This window comes from Phyllopteryx taeniolatus, chromosome 15 (assembly GCF_024500385.1).
Source record: "Phyllopteryx taeniolatus isolate TA_2022b chromosome 15, UOR_Ptae_1.2, whole genome shotgun sequence".
In the NCBI taxonomy this organism is placed as follows: Eukaryota; Metazoa; Chordata; class Actinopteri; order Syngnathiformes; family Syngnathidae; genus Phyllopteryx; species Phyllopteryx taeniolatus.
This window is the reverse complement of record NC_084516.1, coordinates 18,713,887-18,732,752: the sequence shown is the minus strand read 5'-3', so window position 1 is coordinate 18,732,752 and position 18,866 is coordinate 18,713,887. Positions and strand designations below refer to the sequence as shown.

The 18,866-nt window shown below is 39.0% G+C and overlaps 1 protein-coding gene across 9 annotated transcripts in view; it reads right to left on the bottom strand.

Annotated features, from left to right (window-relative positions):
* The window catches only part of LOC133465038 (cingulin-like protein 1), a 63,608-nt gene that overhangs the window by 41,079 nt on the left and 3,663 nt on the right, over window positions 1–18,866 (bottom strand). For 4 of the 9 annotated variants that reach the window (XM_061747375.1, XM_061747380.1, XM_061747377.1 and 1 more), the window contains exons 1-2: window positions 2,124–2,270; window positions 737–850 (exon numbers count right to left, since the gene is read on the bottom strand). The exons of 1 other annotated variant lie outside the window; for it this stretch is intronic. In XM_061747375.1, the coding sequence (XP_061603359.1) occupies window positions 737–850; window positions 2,124–2,255 (246 nt within the window). In that variant the 5' untranslated portion in view covers window positions 2,256–2,270. Of the gene's footprint in view, window positions 1–736; window positions 851–2,123; window positions 2,271–18,797; window positions 18,822–18,866 lie in introns of those variants that run through there. 4 more of the 9 variants (XM_061747378.1, XM_061747381.1, XM_061747379.1 and 1 more) reach the window with 2 other exon arrangements.

Below are 18,866 nucleotides of genomic sequence, written 5' to 3'. Positions count from 1 at the left end.
AATACTGATTTAAAAGCAAAAAAATAAAATAAACAATAAAAATATTTATATATAATATGATATTAATATTTTAGAGACATTTTAAAAAAACAACAATATAATCATTTATGGTCATAGTTTTTAGTCTTGAAAAATTGTTATCGTGACAGGCCTAGTTATCACTGATACAGTTGGACTTTGATATTAAAATGGATCCGAAGTTGTACAATGCGCACTTCGTCCAAAATTAAAGATGTTTAGATATTAGCTATTATCACATCATCACGCAGATGCAACTTTGACAGGCTGGAACTGAATTCTAGCGTCAATTATACACTTTTCATTGAAGTTTTACATGTCTCTGATTGTAAGGGATACCTTGCCACCAGCAAATAAACCCAAGACAGTAAACTCAGCCAACGGAGAAATATGCCAGCCAGTAGCAGTCAAAGATATATTTGTGTCACACAAAATACAGCCGTCACTTAAAGAAGCTGTGGGTGGCTCCCTGAAGTCTTTTACATTTTGGAGTTAAAACTATATATTGTACAGCCCTGTTGTTGCATATTAGCTCACAGAACTGGAGAAGAAACGGAGACAGTTAACTGTCTGATTCTACGAGTAACACTTGTTTTTTCTACCATGAAGTATTTTCCTATAATATTTAAAATACGCTTATTAACGCCTGGAGTTATGTTCATTAAGCATTTATACAGTACAGTAACGCTTTGGAATGACTTCAATTGCCATAAATTACCTGTTGGTCCTCTGTGATATCAGAATGTACAATATGCACTTTGTCTTCTATTCGCTGCCGAAGTTTGCTGAGAGAAGCTGGGAAATCCCCTCTGTTTTTTTGGTGCACTGAACCCTAGGAAAAAAGATTGATTTTTTAAATTATAATACTTGAATTCAGTCATTTTAACTTTCACAAAATACTTCAAGTATTGGTTTGCAGATTGCAGATGTTAACTCACACAATTATTTACTTTTGAACCAGCACAGGCATCCTATATACTGTCATTTATTATAGCAGTAGTGAACAATTCGTGTCAAGATACTTACGGAATCCCTTTGTTAAGTTATGAAATAATGGAACAACTAAAATGCAGCGAATCCCTTCTTCCAAATAAACCCAATTTTAATTAACACTAAAGATGATGTCGTACACCAGAGACCAAAAATAAAATATACTGTTTAATGTCACTGTGGTGGATTCTTAACCAAAACACAGGGCAGGTAACAGAAGCACTAAAATAAATACTGTACATTATTAACTAATCTGTGAGGTTAAATATTTACATGGTTTGCACTTATATTCCTCTTTTTCGTGATGCTGTTCCTGCTTACACCAAATCACAGTTGAGCTGAGTTTGTCTGCCTATAGGACCATCTTCAAGAAGGAAGTTAATTATTAGACATATATAGTATAAGACTTACAGATGGCAATTCATTTCTCACTCACACTATGAGTGATGGCATTCATAACATGAGCGGGTTGGATGGTCATGACACATTGAGATAATGATGAAATGTACTTTACGGTATCACTGTATATGTTGTGGGATATGAACATAATGAAAACAGGAAATTACAGAATAGAGACTATGTTGATGTGCATCTTGACGAGGAAACCGTTGTTATATAGTAATTTCTAGATTATAACGCACAGTAGCTAAACTTTTTTTTTGTTTCATGTCAGGAATTTGCATGCGTCAAGTCTGCTTCGGGAAACGTTGCCAAGACACAGTAGAAGGGAAAACAAATATTTCTCTGAGACAGGGCTGTGCTGTTACACTGAAAGCGAACACTGTTGCGGAATCCTTCGTCTTTCAAAACACAAGTTGCAACTGAAAATACCAGCGATATTTTTCAGCCTATCAGAAAAATAAACTGACTTATATACTCCTGCACTGACACTGCTTTTTCCCATGATTCTGAGTAAAATGGTGTAAACACAAAGTCACGCAGTCATAGTCCTCACCACATAGTCACCCATAACGTTTTAACCCACAGGATTAATAGGCCATATCTAACCTGGCTCATAACAAATAATTGCACTCTTCAACACAAAATCACTCAAATTAATTGTTGCCACTAACATTCAATAGGATATCTGAAAAGTTTTATTTCAAAATACTCACTATAAGAAATGGAGCGTGCGAAGAATTCATGGTGACAGGATGACTTAAAACTAATTTCCTGACTGAGCTCAGAACACAAGGGGGCTTGTCTCTGCATGTGTGATAGTGGGTGGGCTGCTTGACTGTGTACATGGAGATGACCCTGACTACAACCTCCCCAGTCACCAGAATGGACAAGCAAAGTGAGCAAGAGACAGAACTGGGTGAAAGGGAATGTAACATTGAGTTTGTAAAATAAGAGTACACAATATGATTCTTTCTTCGCTGACAAAATTACACTGAAGCCATATTAGAGAATAATACTGAAGATTGTCAAAAATAAGAAAATGCAAGTGTTTTTTGTTTGTGTGTGTGTGTGTGTTGGGGGGGGGGGGGGGGGGGTTGGGGTGGTGTAAAGCTCTCATGATATTGGTTTGACAATATTTATTCCATTATTAGGCTTGGAGAACTGAGTCAAATTTATAGTCTTGCAAGTTTGTGAACAGCTAGTTAGCAATAGTTACACAATCAAATTAGTGATAACCACAGATATTTTTATGAGGACACAATTGTGGGACCTCTTTGGGAAGTTACATACCAGAAAAAGTACAGTACTATCTTCAGACAAAGTAAGACAGAAATGAATAATTACAACAACAAAAAAAGCATCATGATGAATCTAGTAGGGCACTTCCCCACTATCCTCAATACAAAATCCAAAATAATCTAAAATCTACAAACTCTAACAAAATTTAAGACTATGGAAAACATATTGAGTATTGTTGGTCACCTCTTACAAGTACACAAATCGAGAATAAAGCATGCTTTGCTGGCAGGCGTGACGTGTTACATTCCCTTTTCAACAAAATTTATCAATGAAACTATGAACTCATAGTCATAAATCACAGGCAAACTGTGTGATATTAAGTAAACAATGACTCAATTGCAAAATATTGGGGATCACAGGTTTCCTGTCTGCTCCTCCCACCCCAGTAGTTCAGCTCCCCACCCCAGGGTGTGCCTCCGTGCAGCCGGATGACTGCAGCAGGACGGCAAGTCTGTCACACCTTAATAGGCAGGTATCTATGATGCAGGGTGGAGCATTGCTGCAGCTCTTACGTCCCCTTTCGGTTGACTTAGTTTTTTTTCTGACCTCATATTTGTCTCTTGTTTAACATGCCAAATATGATGTGAATGCGTACAAGATTGTTCAGGTACTGCATAGAACAAATCACACAAAGTAGATGTAGTCATACTAAACTCTGATAATTCTACTGAGCATTGCATCAGAATAGATCTATTTATGATGACAAAAATAAGGCTGTGGAGCTGGCCATGAGAGGAAACATATACATATTTGTGTTATTTGCTATGTCGAAGGCAGTAAATAAAGTTAACTCCTTGGAAACGTTGTGGGGCATCTCATTCATTTCAGATGAGACACTGCAGACTCTCCCTCTCTTAAAAAAATACTGTACTACGGTGATCAGTCGAGAGGTGTTTCTCAACCAACTGAAAGTTATGAATAATTCTATTTTCTTTGAATTTGAATCTGTTTATTTCGATGTGCCATTTTAAAAAAGATAGAAAAAAAGACAAAAACAACAAAAGAGAAAAAGCAAATGAAACAATAATTCCAACAAATGGGAAAAAAAATCCTAAGCAGCATACAAATAAAAATGCACATCCAAAAAGGAGTGAGAAGAAGAAAAACCTAAGCTCTCACCCCTTATACATAAATTCCAACATTACATACATGCATTCTGAACATCCCCAGCAAGGAATGCTTCTCTTCCACTCAACAACTTTTTGACTATTATTTATAGTGTATTTTATACCATATTACTGCATATACAATACTAATATATATATATACAAATAATTGTATATACAGTTACATACAAACACACAAACACATTTAAAAATTAGACTTTACACCGATTTTATCGGGCTGATCGGTATCGGCCGATATTTAGCATTTTATGCTGATCGGCTGATCGGCTTTAATGTCATAATTCGCCGATCCAATCAGCTCCGCAAAAGACATTTACGCCACGTCGCCATCGTGCACAGTATATTTGAATCCAAAAGCTAGTTTATTTTTAGCCTTGTCGCGCGTCTTTTGACGTGGTATTGAAAATATCTAACGGCCAATAAAGTTATTAAAAAAAAAAAAACATGTCGGCGGTGTGGAACAGACAACACGCCTGAGACAGACAACACGTAATGCCCGGATCAGACTACAAGACAAATTTGCTCTTTTACGATTGCACTATGTCAGACTACTGCAATAAAATCTTGTATTCCGATACCACTGCATCCCGTTTTTTACGATCATTGGGCTTTATCTTGTCAACTCAAATGCGACCGGATACACTCGATACCGTGGCGACGACAACAAGAGTGGAGTGCGCCGACTTTGCATTATAAGGACAAAATGGGGAAAAACGTGTGTTGGTGGTCACCGGTGCTCAGGACAGGAAAGGACGTTGGTTTAAGGCTTGCTTGAGGTATGTTCCCGTACTTTGAATACGATACGGCTTGCAAGCAGGCAACAAAACGTTGTAGCCTAGCAAGCTAGTGGTACCACGAACTGTTGGACGTAAACATGTCACCCTTCTTTCGAATCATGCGCTAACGTTTCGGTGTGGGAGAAGTAATTAAATTAAAAATAAAGTAATTTGATTACAGTTAGTTAGCACCCATTATTTCGGTCATGTTGATTAGAATACACGATCTGACAAGAGCAGTGATTTCCAACCTTTATGGAGCCAAGGAACATATTTAACAATTGAAACATCTCACGGCCCACCAACAAACAAAAATGTCACAAAAAGTGGATACATTAATTACTGTATCAAATAGAAGACCGCTTATCATTTGTTCTGACTGTCACTATGCCTCACTGGCATAAATAGATGAACATAGAGAAAGATACTTTATTTATTGTAAATATAATTTTTGGAGCAATTAGGTACACAAGTGTATACAGTAAATCAACAGATCATTTAAATAGACACATTCCTCCGTCTTGTGATCGGATCGGTGATCGGTTAATGTTTTTTTCAACTCGCTGATCGGTGATCGGCCCCAAAAATCCTGATCGTGTAAAGCCTAGTAAAAACAAAAATCAATAATAATCCCTGAAAACACTGTAGTCATACCACAGCCTCAGCCTTGTATTGTGACGTTTTCGTTTGAACCCTAATTTGAATTTATGAATATCTGGATATTGCATAAGCTTTGCGGCACGGTGGGCGACTGGTTAGAGCATCTGCCTCACAGTTCTGATGACTGGTGTTCAATTCCTGGCCCCGCCTGTGTGGAGTTTGCATGTTCTCCCCGTGACTGCGTGGGTTTTCTCCGGGCACTCCGCTTTCCTCCCACACCCCAAAAACGTGCATGGTAGGTTAATTGAAGACACTAAATTGCCCGTAGGTGTGAACGTGAGTGCAAATGGTTGTTTGTTTATGTGTGCCCTGCGATTGGCTGGCAACCAGTTCAGGGTGTACCCCGCCTCCTGCCCGATGATAGCTGGGATAGGCTCCAGCACGCCCGCGACCCTTGTGTGGATAAGCGGCTCGGAAAATGGATGGATGGATGGATGGATGGGTAGTAGTAGTAGTAGTGTATATGATTATCTTTGTCTATCCCCCATGCTGTATCTCTGTATGGCTATGTACTGTAAGTCTGTCATATGTGTATTGGTCAGGATCATTTGCATGTCGGGTGGTATCCAAGCTATGCTTGAGGCTTCTTCTATGCCAGATATTCGATATGCAGTCTTGTCACCATGTTGACTGTCTGACCTCGTTGCAAAGATAATAAACTGCACAAGTTAGATTGTTTTCAATTGTTTTCATTTCAGGTAATCTCTATCAGAGTAATGCGGGTGCACTTGCTTCCTCCTGTATTCCAAAAAACATGAGGTTAAGTAAAGATTGTGAGTGTAAACACGTGCATGTGGATGGAATGGTTGTTTGTCTGTATGTGCCCTGTGATTGATTAGTGACTAGTGCTTGGAAAAACGTATTCGCTTATCGAATAAATTCTCAAATTCCAATGAAAAAGTGAATCCTGAATCAGAATTTTTGCATTCGAATGGAAATGAATGAAATCAAGTATTTTATTCTGACAGGAGCTTCAATGAAACAAAGTCATCCGGCCACATCCTTTGTTTACTTCCGCCGCCATTTTTACTTACTGCAGAAGCGCAGTTGTAGAGTCGCCACTGTAGCGTATCATACATATCATGCAGCTGTCTTCCCTGAGACAAGAATCTCAGTGGAACGAAGTATCCGATGATCGAGGAGAACAGCACAAAACAGACCGCGGCGATGCAGTGAGGGATCATGGTTAAATTAAGCCATTTTAAACTAAAAAGAAGCCTTATACCAACATCTTTTTCCGGAGGGAAAATGCGCCCGCTGTCTTTTACGTTGTTGTGACTAACTCTGTGACCCCCAAAAACTTCGAACAGGACTTAAACAGGGAGCTATAGATACTAGTTTTCAAATCACCTAATTCGATTTTTCATTTGTTGGACAATGACATGGCTTTATTTTGGAATAGTACAAAGAGTATGGATTCATTTTCTGATTTGTTATTCTCTCGTCAATGTCAATGCGACCAGCAAATGGGGAGTCCGACCTCTACTAGCGACCAGTCCAGGGTGTCTCGCCCAAATTCTAGTTTCTCCTGAACCTAATGAGGACAAGCTTAATTAAAAGTTCAGGGTTCAAGCAGAGGCTATTGTGAGTGGCTACCCTAGAGCCTCATCCCCCACCACACACGCACCTATCTATAAATAAATATGTACAGTATTGTACTGTGTTGATACATTGCTGTGCATCATGCAATGAATAAAGTGAAAATACTTAATAATATAATGAATTAATAATCATTTCAAAACTGACAAATTGAAAAATATAGATTTATACTACAATTATGACAGAATTAGGATGAACACAAACAAATTAAACAACTGTTGCAGTATGAAAATAATTTTACATAGATTGGAAAAATGCGCCGTGGTGTCATAGCTGTTGTGGACGGCAACGTTTTCCCTCTTCCGGTACGGTGAACGACGACAGCCGTGTATTCATATTCTTCAGTATACAGCCCAGTATGAGCCTTACCGATTGATTTTTTTTCATTCCAAATGAAACACAAACATAACACTGCTGTGTTACAATATGCACATTGTCACCTACGTTCAACAGCGTTTTAAGCAACCACGGATATCCCACAATCTTTAATTCCCACATGATTACATGTATTGCTCGGGTCCAAAACCTGATATCTGGACACCACAGTGCAAGAAAACATTAAATATTTTGTGTATTTTTATGGATCTGAAGCTTGTACACTTCCCATGTCTGTTTAGAACACAACTTTAGATATCCATCCATTTTCTGATCCACTTCTCCTCACTAGGGTCGCGGGCATGCTGGACCCTATCCCAGCTGTCATCGGGCAGGAGGCGGGGTACACCCTGAACTGGTTGCCAGCCAATCGCAGGGCACATCGAAACAAACAACCATTCGCACTGACAGTCATGCCTACGGGCAATTTAGAGTCTCCAATTAATGCATGTTTTTGGGATGTGGGAGGAAACCGGAGTGTCCGGAGAAAACCCACGCAGGCACGGGGAGAACATGCAAACTCCACACAGGCGGGGCCAGGGATTGAACCCGGGTCCTCAAAACTGTGAGGCTGACGCTCTAACCAGTCGGCCACCGTGCCGCAACTTTAGATATTTTCTGCTTAAATAACTGGAAATGTTCATACTAACATTTATACAATACCACACACACGTTCTATCACTAAACAAAATTGTTAATTAGCATATTGATAATCTATAGTTAATATAATGTTAAAATGAATATCGACAATATATACCTTCATATCATTGGATGTAAGCAGCATATATGTTAACGCCGTTCTCTAAATAGTTGCCCGGTGCGTTGGAGGAAGACTTACATAAACGATGTACAGTACATCTGTGACGGTTAGTCTGGGCAAGTCCTGTAAACACGGCGTGTAGAGTAATGCAATTCACCAGAAAAGTCCGAGCCCTATTTCAGTACCGCTAGAGTTTACATGCAAAGAGACAATTAGCATAGGTAACGCCCTCATTTCCCAAATAAGAATACCAGTCTCCCTTGCAGAGACACAAAGACGCCTTATTTACTAAAATCCCAAATAGCTGCATAATTGTATTGCTGAATATACAATGTGTATCGATCCTTTTTTTGTTGACATTTCAAAAACGAGCCGAGTAGTCCTCCCTGCCACCTCTCGTTTTGCCGACGCTACACTGGCACCGCTTTGCTTCTGCTTTTCAGACGTGGTATTTGAAGATGCAAAATCACAATTTGTCTCAGGTTTCATCAATCACATTGTGCATGCTAAATTAATTTATTTGCATGTACTTCGCCCACAACGCGCAAAATGAACTTGCAGTGCAATCCTGGTTGTGCCTGGTTAGGAGATCAGCTCGCCTTTGGTAATCAAGGCAAGTTGGTAAGTGTTGTGATCAGAGCAATAATATCAATATCAATATATATATATCAATATAATATAGTGGTAAAATGAATACACCGTGGTCACCACAGTCAAAGTGAACAAAAAAGAAGGTTCTGAATCAATGAAGATGAAGACTGTGCTGCATGAACAAACAGTGGCTATAAAAAATCGACTTAAACCTCCAAACCTAAAATTGACAAGACTCCACTTTACAACTCAATCGGGGGTTCCCGATCCGATCGTTGCAATCGGAAGTCGGTCCGATGTCAGCATAAAAGCTAGTATTGGTTTCGATCAGACTGGATCTAACATCTCCGATTTTACCACTCTTATACAAGCAGTCCATTCCATGCGCCGCTCCAGCACTTCTGTCCATCCAGCAGCGACTGGACGGCATGCAGAGCCCACGTGATCATAACAACAGCTTGCTAAGGTGCTAACATAGTAGCAAGGAGTAAAGGCCTCTTCATACTCGCGCGGGCGGCGACCGCGCTGACATCACTGCGGCTGTCCAACGCGCACAATTTTGAAAATGTACTGCAGTTCACCTCCAAGTCGGGGATGTCGCTACGGCTATTAATGGCTAGGACACCACAGGGTGGAGTTTCCTCTGCATTTTTTTGGCCATTTCCGGTAGCCGTTTTTACTTTCCTTTCAGTAACACGGAACAAAGCAACAACAATGGTGACCGTGGAACAGTGACTGCTAGAAGAAATGGACCTAGATGACCAGATGATACGTTTAATTATGCTGCATAATCGATCAAGAAGGCGGCGGTGTAGATGCTATGTAGAACCAAGGGGCACGCTGAGTACGTCATCACAGCATGTCACTAAAACGGACCAATCACAAGAGATTATCTCCGCGGCGTTCTACGCGCAGCAACAATTTTTGCCGTGTGCGCATCACGTGATGCAATGCGGGCGTTGTCGGCCACGCAAGGGCGGAAGTATAAAGAGGCCTTAAGAGTGAATCTTGCTTGCTTAGTCGTTTATTGACACTCCAGTTGAAGGTCACTGAACAACTATACACATGACAAAAGAATTATACCTATTGAATGTTCAAATACATCACAGCCTTGATTTCTTCGTTTTTGTTCACAAAAATCGCTAGCACAGCTAACACACCATGAAGGCATTAGCATTGAAATGGGAGCATTTCTAGCTTTCCAAATATTGAGTATTGGTACACAAACGCTGTATAAACACACAAACAGGCAATATAACAATACTCTGTAGCATATATTCTTCAAACTCTGTGAAAAACGACTTCTAACAAGAATACTCGATCGTGACTTCTTCTACTTTCTTTGTTACTGTAAGTGTGTATCTCACGTTGCCCCTCAGAGGCCAAGACGTGCACAGCAAGAACAGCGATCATCAATAAAACTAAAGTGCATCCAGAAGTTCAAAAGTCTATTACCGCACGTGGAGAAAGCAAATTATCTCCCCACTATAGACTGACAGTAAAAAAAAAAAAACTGAATTAAACTCTATTTGTTATTTTGCAGTTTCATTTTAAAAAATGTATTTAAATTTTTGAAAATTATATTTATTATTTATTGAGATTATTTTTCATGATTTTCAAATGTATTTTTTGTTTAATCTATTCAAATGTAGAATATGCTTGTGTTTAAGTTAAGCAGTGGTTTTGCTTCAATTTAAGTACTTATTTTTCAGGATTTACAAATATAATTTGTATTTATTTTATTCAATTGTAGTACATTCTTATTCTTAAAGTTACTTTATGTAACCCATTGGTTAAATAATAAATGGGTCAGTTTTTCACATACCTACTGTTGCTGATTATTGTTCTCTGTTTGAGTAATATCACTACATCAAGCCTTTTCTAACATTCCATACTACAAAATAGGTAAAGTATGTATGATTATTGCTGATATCGGATCGGACCGATATTGTTGTTGGGCAAAATTCAAGGCTGCAACATCGGTATCGGATTGGATCGGAAATGAAAAAGTTGGATCGGGACGTCCCTACAACTCAACCATACTGGTTCCTGTCAAATACTGCATGTCGATATTTGTTTCATTTATCAACATTCCATCAAACCTTCAGTTTATGCACAATGCACCTGACACTGCAGTCTCACGGCACTATAATATTATACAACTGTAGAATCACAGTCCCCAGTATGAAAACTAATATATTGACACTCTCATATACAGTAGCTACAGTCTCCAGCGTGCCTTCCTCATGACTCACATCTCTGGTACGTCGCCTTGTGCGCTGAACTCTGAACCAGTAAGCACTTGAAACTGGGAGGGAGTGGAAGTGGATGCCCTGCAGCTTCATTGACAGACCACGAATGGAAACTGCACTATCAAAGCGTTTTATGACCAAATCTCGATCAAATTGTTCTTTTAAACATTTTTTTCTGACCTGTATCCGAATTCTGTCCTGACCAAACACAAGGATTTTTGACTGCAAATATTGAACATGCTTAACATTTGCGATGGGTCAGGATAATCTTTCCAAGAAATCAGATAACAATGCTCAAATGTAGCCCTATTATCAGTCTGTGGCTACCCACCTTTAATTTTGGGCAATACTTGAACAAACTTTGCTTCAAAATAAAGTGATCTGACAATGTTTACTTCAAAAGACATGATGTTTTAACTCTGATTGACTGTGTTTGTAGTGTCTAATGCAAAAAGCTGCAGATAGCATCATTGCTGTAATGACCTTTTGCAATGTACTGTCGTCATTCTTAAAGGTTTATGGGCTGAAATATGTGCCAGCAGGAACTGAATTTGAATCATTTATATTTGAATTTCCACACTTGAATAATTGCATTTACAAACTGAATTTGAATAACAGAATTTGAATTTGTATTGTTTAATTGCATTTAAAAACTGAATCTAAAGACTATAATTTGAAATTTAATTTATTAGTTTGAAACTGAAGTCCAATAAATTGAAAGTGAATGGAATAATTTTTTTTTTCAATGAAAATTCAAATGATACATTTTCACATTCACTTTGATCATATCGGATTCAGTTCGACAAATTCAATTTCGAATTAGCTGTGACAGACATCCGGGAACTGTAAGGAATAGCAATCGATCGGCGATATCCTCTTCGGCCAATCAGCTCCTTCGTTTTTTATCATGTGACACAGGTACTCTCCGGAAACTCAAAGGTGCGTTTGTGATGGACAACAAGGTGGACAACCAGCAACGCCGTCATTCGTAAGTAATAATAAATAATAAGTGTCTCGCTCTCACACACACGCACACACACGTATGCTCTCAACGGAGACAGCAACACTGCCGCCTAGCGGATGGAGGGAGGACCTGCCCACAGGTGTGATTTTTTTTTTTCAACTTGAAACTGCGTTACATTTGTCTCAAAAAAATAAATGTGCATGCCCGCTGATCCACAAACCCACCTTCAACAATTCACAAGAAAAAAAATAATATTTACAAATGATAAATCATAATAAATGCACACACAGCATTTAAAAAATGGATATATTTGTGGATTTGAAAAACACATGCAAATTATTTTTGGATTTGCAAAACACAGGTGTGAATCGTGGATATCTTAGTGGATTTGAAAAACAGGTGTGAATCGCGGATATATTTGTGGATTAGAAAAACAATAATTTTGAGACATATCTCTCCCCATTTGGCCATCGCTTGGTTAATTGTGCTTCACAATTACAGTAACAGGGGAAGGGTGTCCTGTTGGCTGCCGTGGCTGTGACGGTCGTGAGGCGGAGGTTCTGGAATGGGGAGTAGAACAGGGAAAGAAAAAAAAAAGAAAAAAAATCAAAGGAACCAGCTGGAGTGATTTGTCGCCCTGTCCGTGGCTGCTTACAGCACACCATCGCCGGACGTGAGCTTGCCAATGACCCTCTGATGAGGACAGAGGGGGGAGAAGCATAATGTGGTGCAAATAAAGCGAATGCACATTCTGTGTGTATAAATAATGCAAACTCTTGTGAGGTACGCAACTTTGAACGTAGCTTCGACAGACGCGACATTGCTATGAATGCTTAGCTGCCTAAAGCTTCTACTCCAGCAGATGCCGTGATATGGACCAATCACTATCACTTCCATATTTCAATTGTAAAAGATGATCTTTCCAATCAGAGCAAAACTATTTACGTTGCATAATAAGGAGAAATCCGACCGTCTCAAATGCCAGGCAGAAAAGACCAACTGGAATAGCTTGAAAAAAGGACATTTAGGCATTTCCACCCAAAATTATGCAAACCCGATAAAAGGACATCAAAGACTATCAAAATTAAATTAAAGATAGAAATGGAAGCACACCTTTAACACATAGTAAAACAGTAAAAAGGAGTAGACGGTATTAGTGTACTATGGATTGTTCTGTGAAAACACAATGAACTGCAACACTTTCTTAACACTATTCAAAAACAGAAATACATGTTCGTAATCTAAAGCTGTCCATTATTTACACTTTCTTTCCTTTCTGTTCCTCATTCAACTTTGTGAAACGAGGCTGTGTACGGTACTTCTCAGTAGGCAGTGCACACAGTCAAGCTGCTCACAGTTGCCCAACAACAGTTTGGGTGGTGGGCATGGGAACCTCCATTCAGCAACATATCGTGTAGTGTTGACAGCACATTCTTACCACCAATAAAGGAAAACTATGACATATTTACAGGTAATCTATTTAGAATGCTTCCCTGCTCAACATGCCATCAGAAAGCTTTTTATATATATACAATGCCATATTTCTTCATGTACAACTGGTTGGTTTGCATAGTATTAAAAGACGCCAAATATTAGCTATTTTAGTTGAGACTGACATGACTATTGAAAGCCTTCATTTAAGTATACCGTATTTTCACGACCATAAGGCGCACTTAAAAGTCTTACATTTTCTCCAAAATGGACGGGGCGCGGCGCGCCTTATGTGTGCACCGAGTTCCAAAGTCTGTAAATGTTGTCATGTGACTTTGTGTGACTGGGAGCATTTCCTGCCGACACGCTGCTTATATAGAAGAAAGGCGGACGTGAATGAGGACAGCATGCGGTCGTTAAAGGGGGACGGGTGCGTGTGAAAGAGGACGTTAAAGGCACGCCCCCAATAGGTATATACTGGCTAAGGACCCCCAAAAATGGCACCTATGAAGAGACACGCTTACGAAGGACAGTTTAAACTGCAAGCTATTAGTTACGCGGAGGAACATGGGAATCGAGCAGCCGCGAGAGAATTCAAGATCAACGAATCCATGGTTCGCAAGTGGATGCTTGGGCTAAGGTATCTGCTTTGACTGTTGTCCGAGCTTTCGCGAAAGCCGGCATCATTGCTGAACAGCCCCCCGGCAACAAGACTGACTCGGACAATGACGAGAGGGAACCCGGCATGCTTGATGGCGAAATTGCCCAGCTGTTCATTTCGGATACAGAAGATGAGGACTTTGATGGATTTGTGGATGAGGATCGATCAAAAATAACACGAGTACATTGTTAAATACTTTAATAAAGTACAACCGAGCTCACTGTCCACATTGTTAAATACTTTAATAGAGTACAACCGAACTCAGTTTTGCTCCCGCTGCCTTTTTAAAAACATACGCTAGCATGCATGCTAGCGTATGTTTTAACGTGCATACATGCGCGTATGTTTTAAGCTAGCGTATTTTTTACCATGCCTGCGCCCAATAATACGGTGCCCCTTATGTATGTGTTAAATACAGAAATAGACCCCGTAACTGAGACTGCGCCTTTGAATACGGCGCGCCTTATGGTCGCGAAAATACGGTAATTTAACCAGTTCATACAAGCAAGCACAGTATTTGAAAGAGAAACACTCCAGAAGAGGCACCAATACATCAACCTGTTTTTACAGCATCTTGCAATTTGTGGACCAAGAAGAATAGAACACAGGCACACATCTCCACCAATTCCAAAACAATATGTACCAAATTTTATACAAACGTTATCCTTAAAAATGTATGCATAAGTCACTGAAAGTATAATCCAATCTGAAGTCATATTGGATCCAAGTAAGAATGAAATGCGTTGCTCCCTTCATAACATTACTGGAAATTGGTCAAGTAGTTGTTTTTCAAACAACAACGAAAACCTACCCTACTTGGCGGAAGTAATAACTAAAAAAAGAAAATCACACACACACAAAATGAAATATTTGTTTCTGTGTTTTTGGTGATGTAACTTTGTCCCTTTATGCTTCCGAATTCTTATTGAACTAATGAATGGCTGTATTAATTAGATTGGCATAGCACAGCATCACCCAAATGCATCCCAACACAACCATGTCCAGGGCTGAGTTTCAAACGTCCCTTATGACTCCTCTTGAGTGTGATTGATGTACTGTATATGACTTAGCATTTGTTCGAACCTTTTGTGGACTACAAAACTGTTTTATGTTGCCAACAGATTGGACCTGGACTTCCTATGGAAAAATATGTTGGGTTAGCTTTAATATTGAAACATTTACATAAAAACAAAGCAGCACTATGTAGTGTTCATAGAGGTCTGGTCATTTTAAGTGACATATCATGTATTGTACTCACCATCTTACACTGAGCTTAAATTAAAAGAAAATGATTCCACTTCGTAATCATGCTTGATTAGAATTGTTACTACTGTATACAGAGAGAGTGTGTTCAACTGCAAATAGACACGCATAAAAGGTACGCTGTGCATTTTAAACTCTTTCACCTTTTCATCTTCTACATCACTTCAAAAAGTAGAACATCGGCAAACAACAACAACAACAACATCTACTCTCCAAGCACTGCGGCTCCCACCAAGCCTGCACCCACTCGGCCCTCTGACGAGGCTTAATGAGTAATAAGCACTGGGTGACCACAGTTTTGGAGTCAAGCCAACACTCCCAGATGCCAAAGTGAAGCCTGAAGGTACTGCATAATGCAAAACAACACTCATTAAAACTTGAAGGGGAAAAAACAAGGCGCTATGAAATGCAGAAATTCACCAAGATGCATTTCAGGAGAAGCTTGGTGGCAATTTCTCCACAACGGAGATGAATAATTAGAACTCTCAAGCTTCCATTAGGGGAAGAAATTACAACATGTAAAAATGGGTTTCGTGACCTATACTGTATGGCTTGAACATACTGTTGAGAGGGATGGAGAGCGCTTGGAAAGATAGAAGAGATGCAATAAAAGTCAAGGAAGGGAGATTTGCAGGTTTGAGGTCAGCAGGGTGACATTTTTTGAATTTTAAATTTTGTAAAGATGAATTTAAGGCAATTATGCAAAGGCAAACACTATCCATCCATCCATTTTCTATACCGCTTATCGTGTTGGTGGCCGAGGGCCCCACCGTCCGTGTCTGCACCGGCCGCACGCGAAAGCAAGCTGGTTATCGGGCTGGAAAGGATCCATTCTATTTTCATTCATTTTCATAGGAAAAAAAACAGTGAAAAACCAGTCATAAACAACTAATTGTGGTGATGTCCGATAGAAATCAAGCATCCTCATATCACGTCAAATATAAACAGCAATGTTAATAACGGATGCAAAAATAACGCTTCAAAATGTGGCAGTTTGATGCAAATGATTTGTTAGAGTGCTAAGTGAATGAATCATCCGCCAAGCATCAGTCTCTTTCCATAAATCTCTGTGTGGAGAGATCATAGTTATTTAAACCTGCTGGGGCTGTCAATGTAATAATAGCGTCTAAGCATTAATGAGTGATAGACTACATTTACAAGTCAAGAGCAGGAGAACGTCTGCAATGGCAAACTATGCTCTTATCTGGCCCACCTCACAGAGTGGCAATGCTCAATCAAGCAAAATGATGAAAGGCAGAGAAAGTGAGTATGACAACATCCCAGCTTGTTTTAACTTTGTGAAACATCACTTCACCGATTACAATAGTGAGCCCTGTTTTAACGGTTAACACGCGCACACACATACACACACACACATGAACATCAAATATTGCAAATATTTGTAGGAACAGTATGTGATGTTAGCAATCCAAACTATTTAGCGTGTGCTACCATTCTGCTAACGCCCTCATTCCTAACATACCGAGTACATCCATCCAACTTCCTACATTCCCATGATTCACCCTTGACTGGCAGATTGGGCTATTCTGTGATCTCATTAGTTCTGTGGTGCAAACTTCAACAGATCAATATGAAATAATAAATGCAAATGACCTGGGAAACAGTTACAGCCGGGCTCCATGGTAACAATTACAATTAGAAAGGATAAATTGGAGTAATTGAAACTATGCACATTGCTAAAAGAATATAGAGGTTGTTTTTTAAAGGGATTGATATAAACACCAAGCATTAGTTTTCACGCATACTGTAGATTAGGGGTTTTCAAATCGTGGGGTACAAACTTTACTCTGAGAAAACAGAAAACAATTGAGCCCTTCCCCCAACATATTGTGGTTATAAAAAGTCTACATACCCCTGTTCTGATTCCAGGTTTTCATGATACAGTATAATGAGACCAAGATACAGTAAATCATTTCAATTTTTTCCACCATTAATGTGACCTGTAACCTGTAAAACTCAATTAAATTAAACAAATAAATAAAAAGGAGAAATCAAAACAAAGGAGATAATGTGGTGGCAAAAATGTGCATATCCTCCTATAACTATGTGATGTGGCTGTCTTCAGAAGTAACCCTTAACCAACATTCTAAATCATCTTAAATGGGTGTTAGCACACACCTTCAACCATTTAAAATATGGCTGAAGAACTCCCAAAACAGGTCAGGTGTTCTAGTAAGCTTTTCCTGACATTTTTGTAGTCACACAATGCACCACATGGCATGCACAAGGCATGGTACCCAAAAAGCTTCCACAGCACCACAGGGATCTCATTGTTCATTGTTCTCAAATTCAACATGTTAATTAAATAAAAGGTTATCTTTAAATTGGATATGTTGCTTTTGTATAATCCTCCTAACTGAGAAATGGTGAAGAAAGAGTGATAATGAATGAGAAAATATACTGTGGTTTGATTATGAGGAATATAATACAGATAAGAAATACAGTTATCTCTTTCTCGAAAGTAGTTCAAAGATACTTTGATTCTAGATTCATAAGAATAAAAAAAAACTGATGTGTCATATTATCATTTGTGAATAATAAGCAACAGAGTGACACTTGTACTTGGTGACTAGATTGAGACGAGAACATTCTTCCGCACTACATGAATTCCACAGCATTAATGATTGATGGGCAGCAAATGCCACCTCAGGGAGTTCCTCATACCAGAAGACTTGACATTTGAAGTACAGTAGAAACCGATGCTGCACATATTGGGCGGCTTGTTCACTAAATGACCAGGTCGTCCAAGCTGATACCACATAGGAGGATAAGAAAGACCAACGCAAGTCCTGCCCAACTACCGACCATCCAACGACCGTTGAGGAACTGCACAATTTATACTGTAGCAAATACAAACGCACAACAATTACTGTACTCTATGTTGCAAACATCCAATTAGATGATGCGGACGACATGTTCCAGTTTTATAATATGCACCGAAAATGTTAGTTAATCTGTTTAGACCTTTTTTATTTTGACATATTTACACACCAATTGAAATTGAATTGTTGATTTTTCATTTTTTTTTTTTTTTTTAGATTGTAGCAGAATTTTGTGCCCTCGTGTCGTCCCCATGTGACTGAATGGTGTGAAATTACTATTACAAACATAATATAACAAGTAGAGAAGAATGACAAAAATAACAACAACACCCTTAAATCATCCTAATCAGTGACAGATTGACAACACCCTGAATGCAAGATCCAGCAAGAGGCAACGTTTGCAGGCCACAGGAAAACTGTTGACTCACAGTTACAGTAGTAACAAGAAATTGGTCACATGGGTGGACATGCAAGACAAGCATGTGAAAAGAATGTTGCTGTCAGGTAAGAACAAACTCCTCATATTTCCTATTTTGGATAATTGTTGTTCTGCTTTGCACACTAATTGGACAAGGTAACCATAATGATATTTCTCAGTGTAATGCAGTGCAGTTTGACATCACAAAAGCTACAGCTACAGAAATAAACATATATAGTTACATATATCTGACCATACCTATTTGTACAATATCTTTGTAAATGTAGAAACTTCTATAAAGAGAGTCGCCTGTAACTATATACACACCACATGTAGTGTTGTTAACGGATGAAATATTGCATCCTTACCTGCAACATGCGGATCAGAACCTTTATGCATTGATTACCAAGTGTCTCATGTTCCACAAAAACATGGAT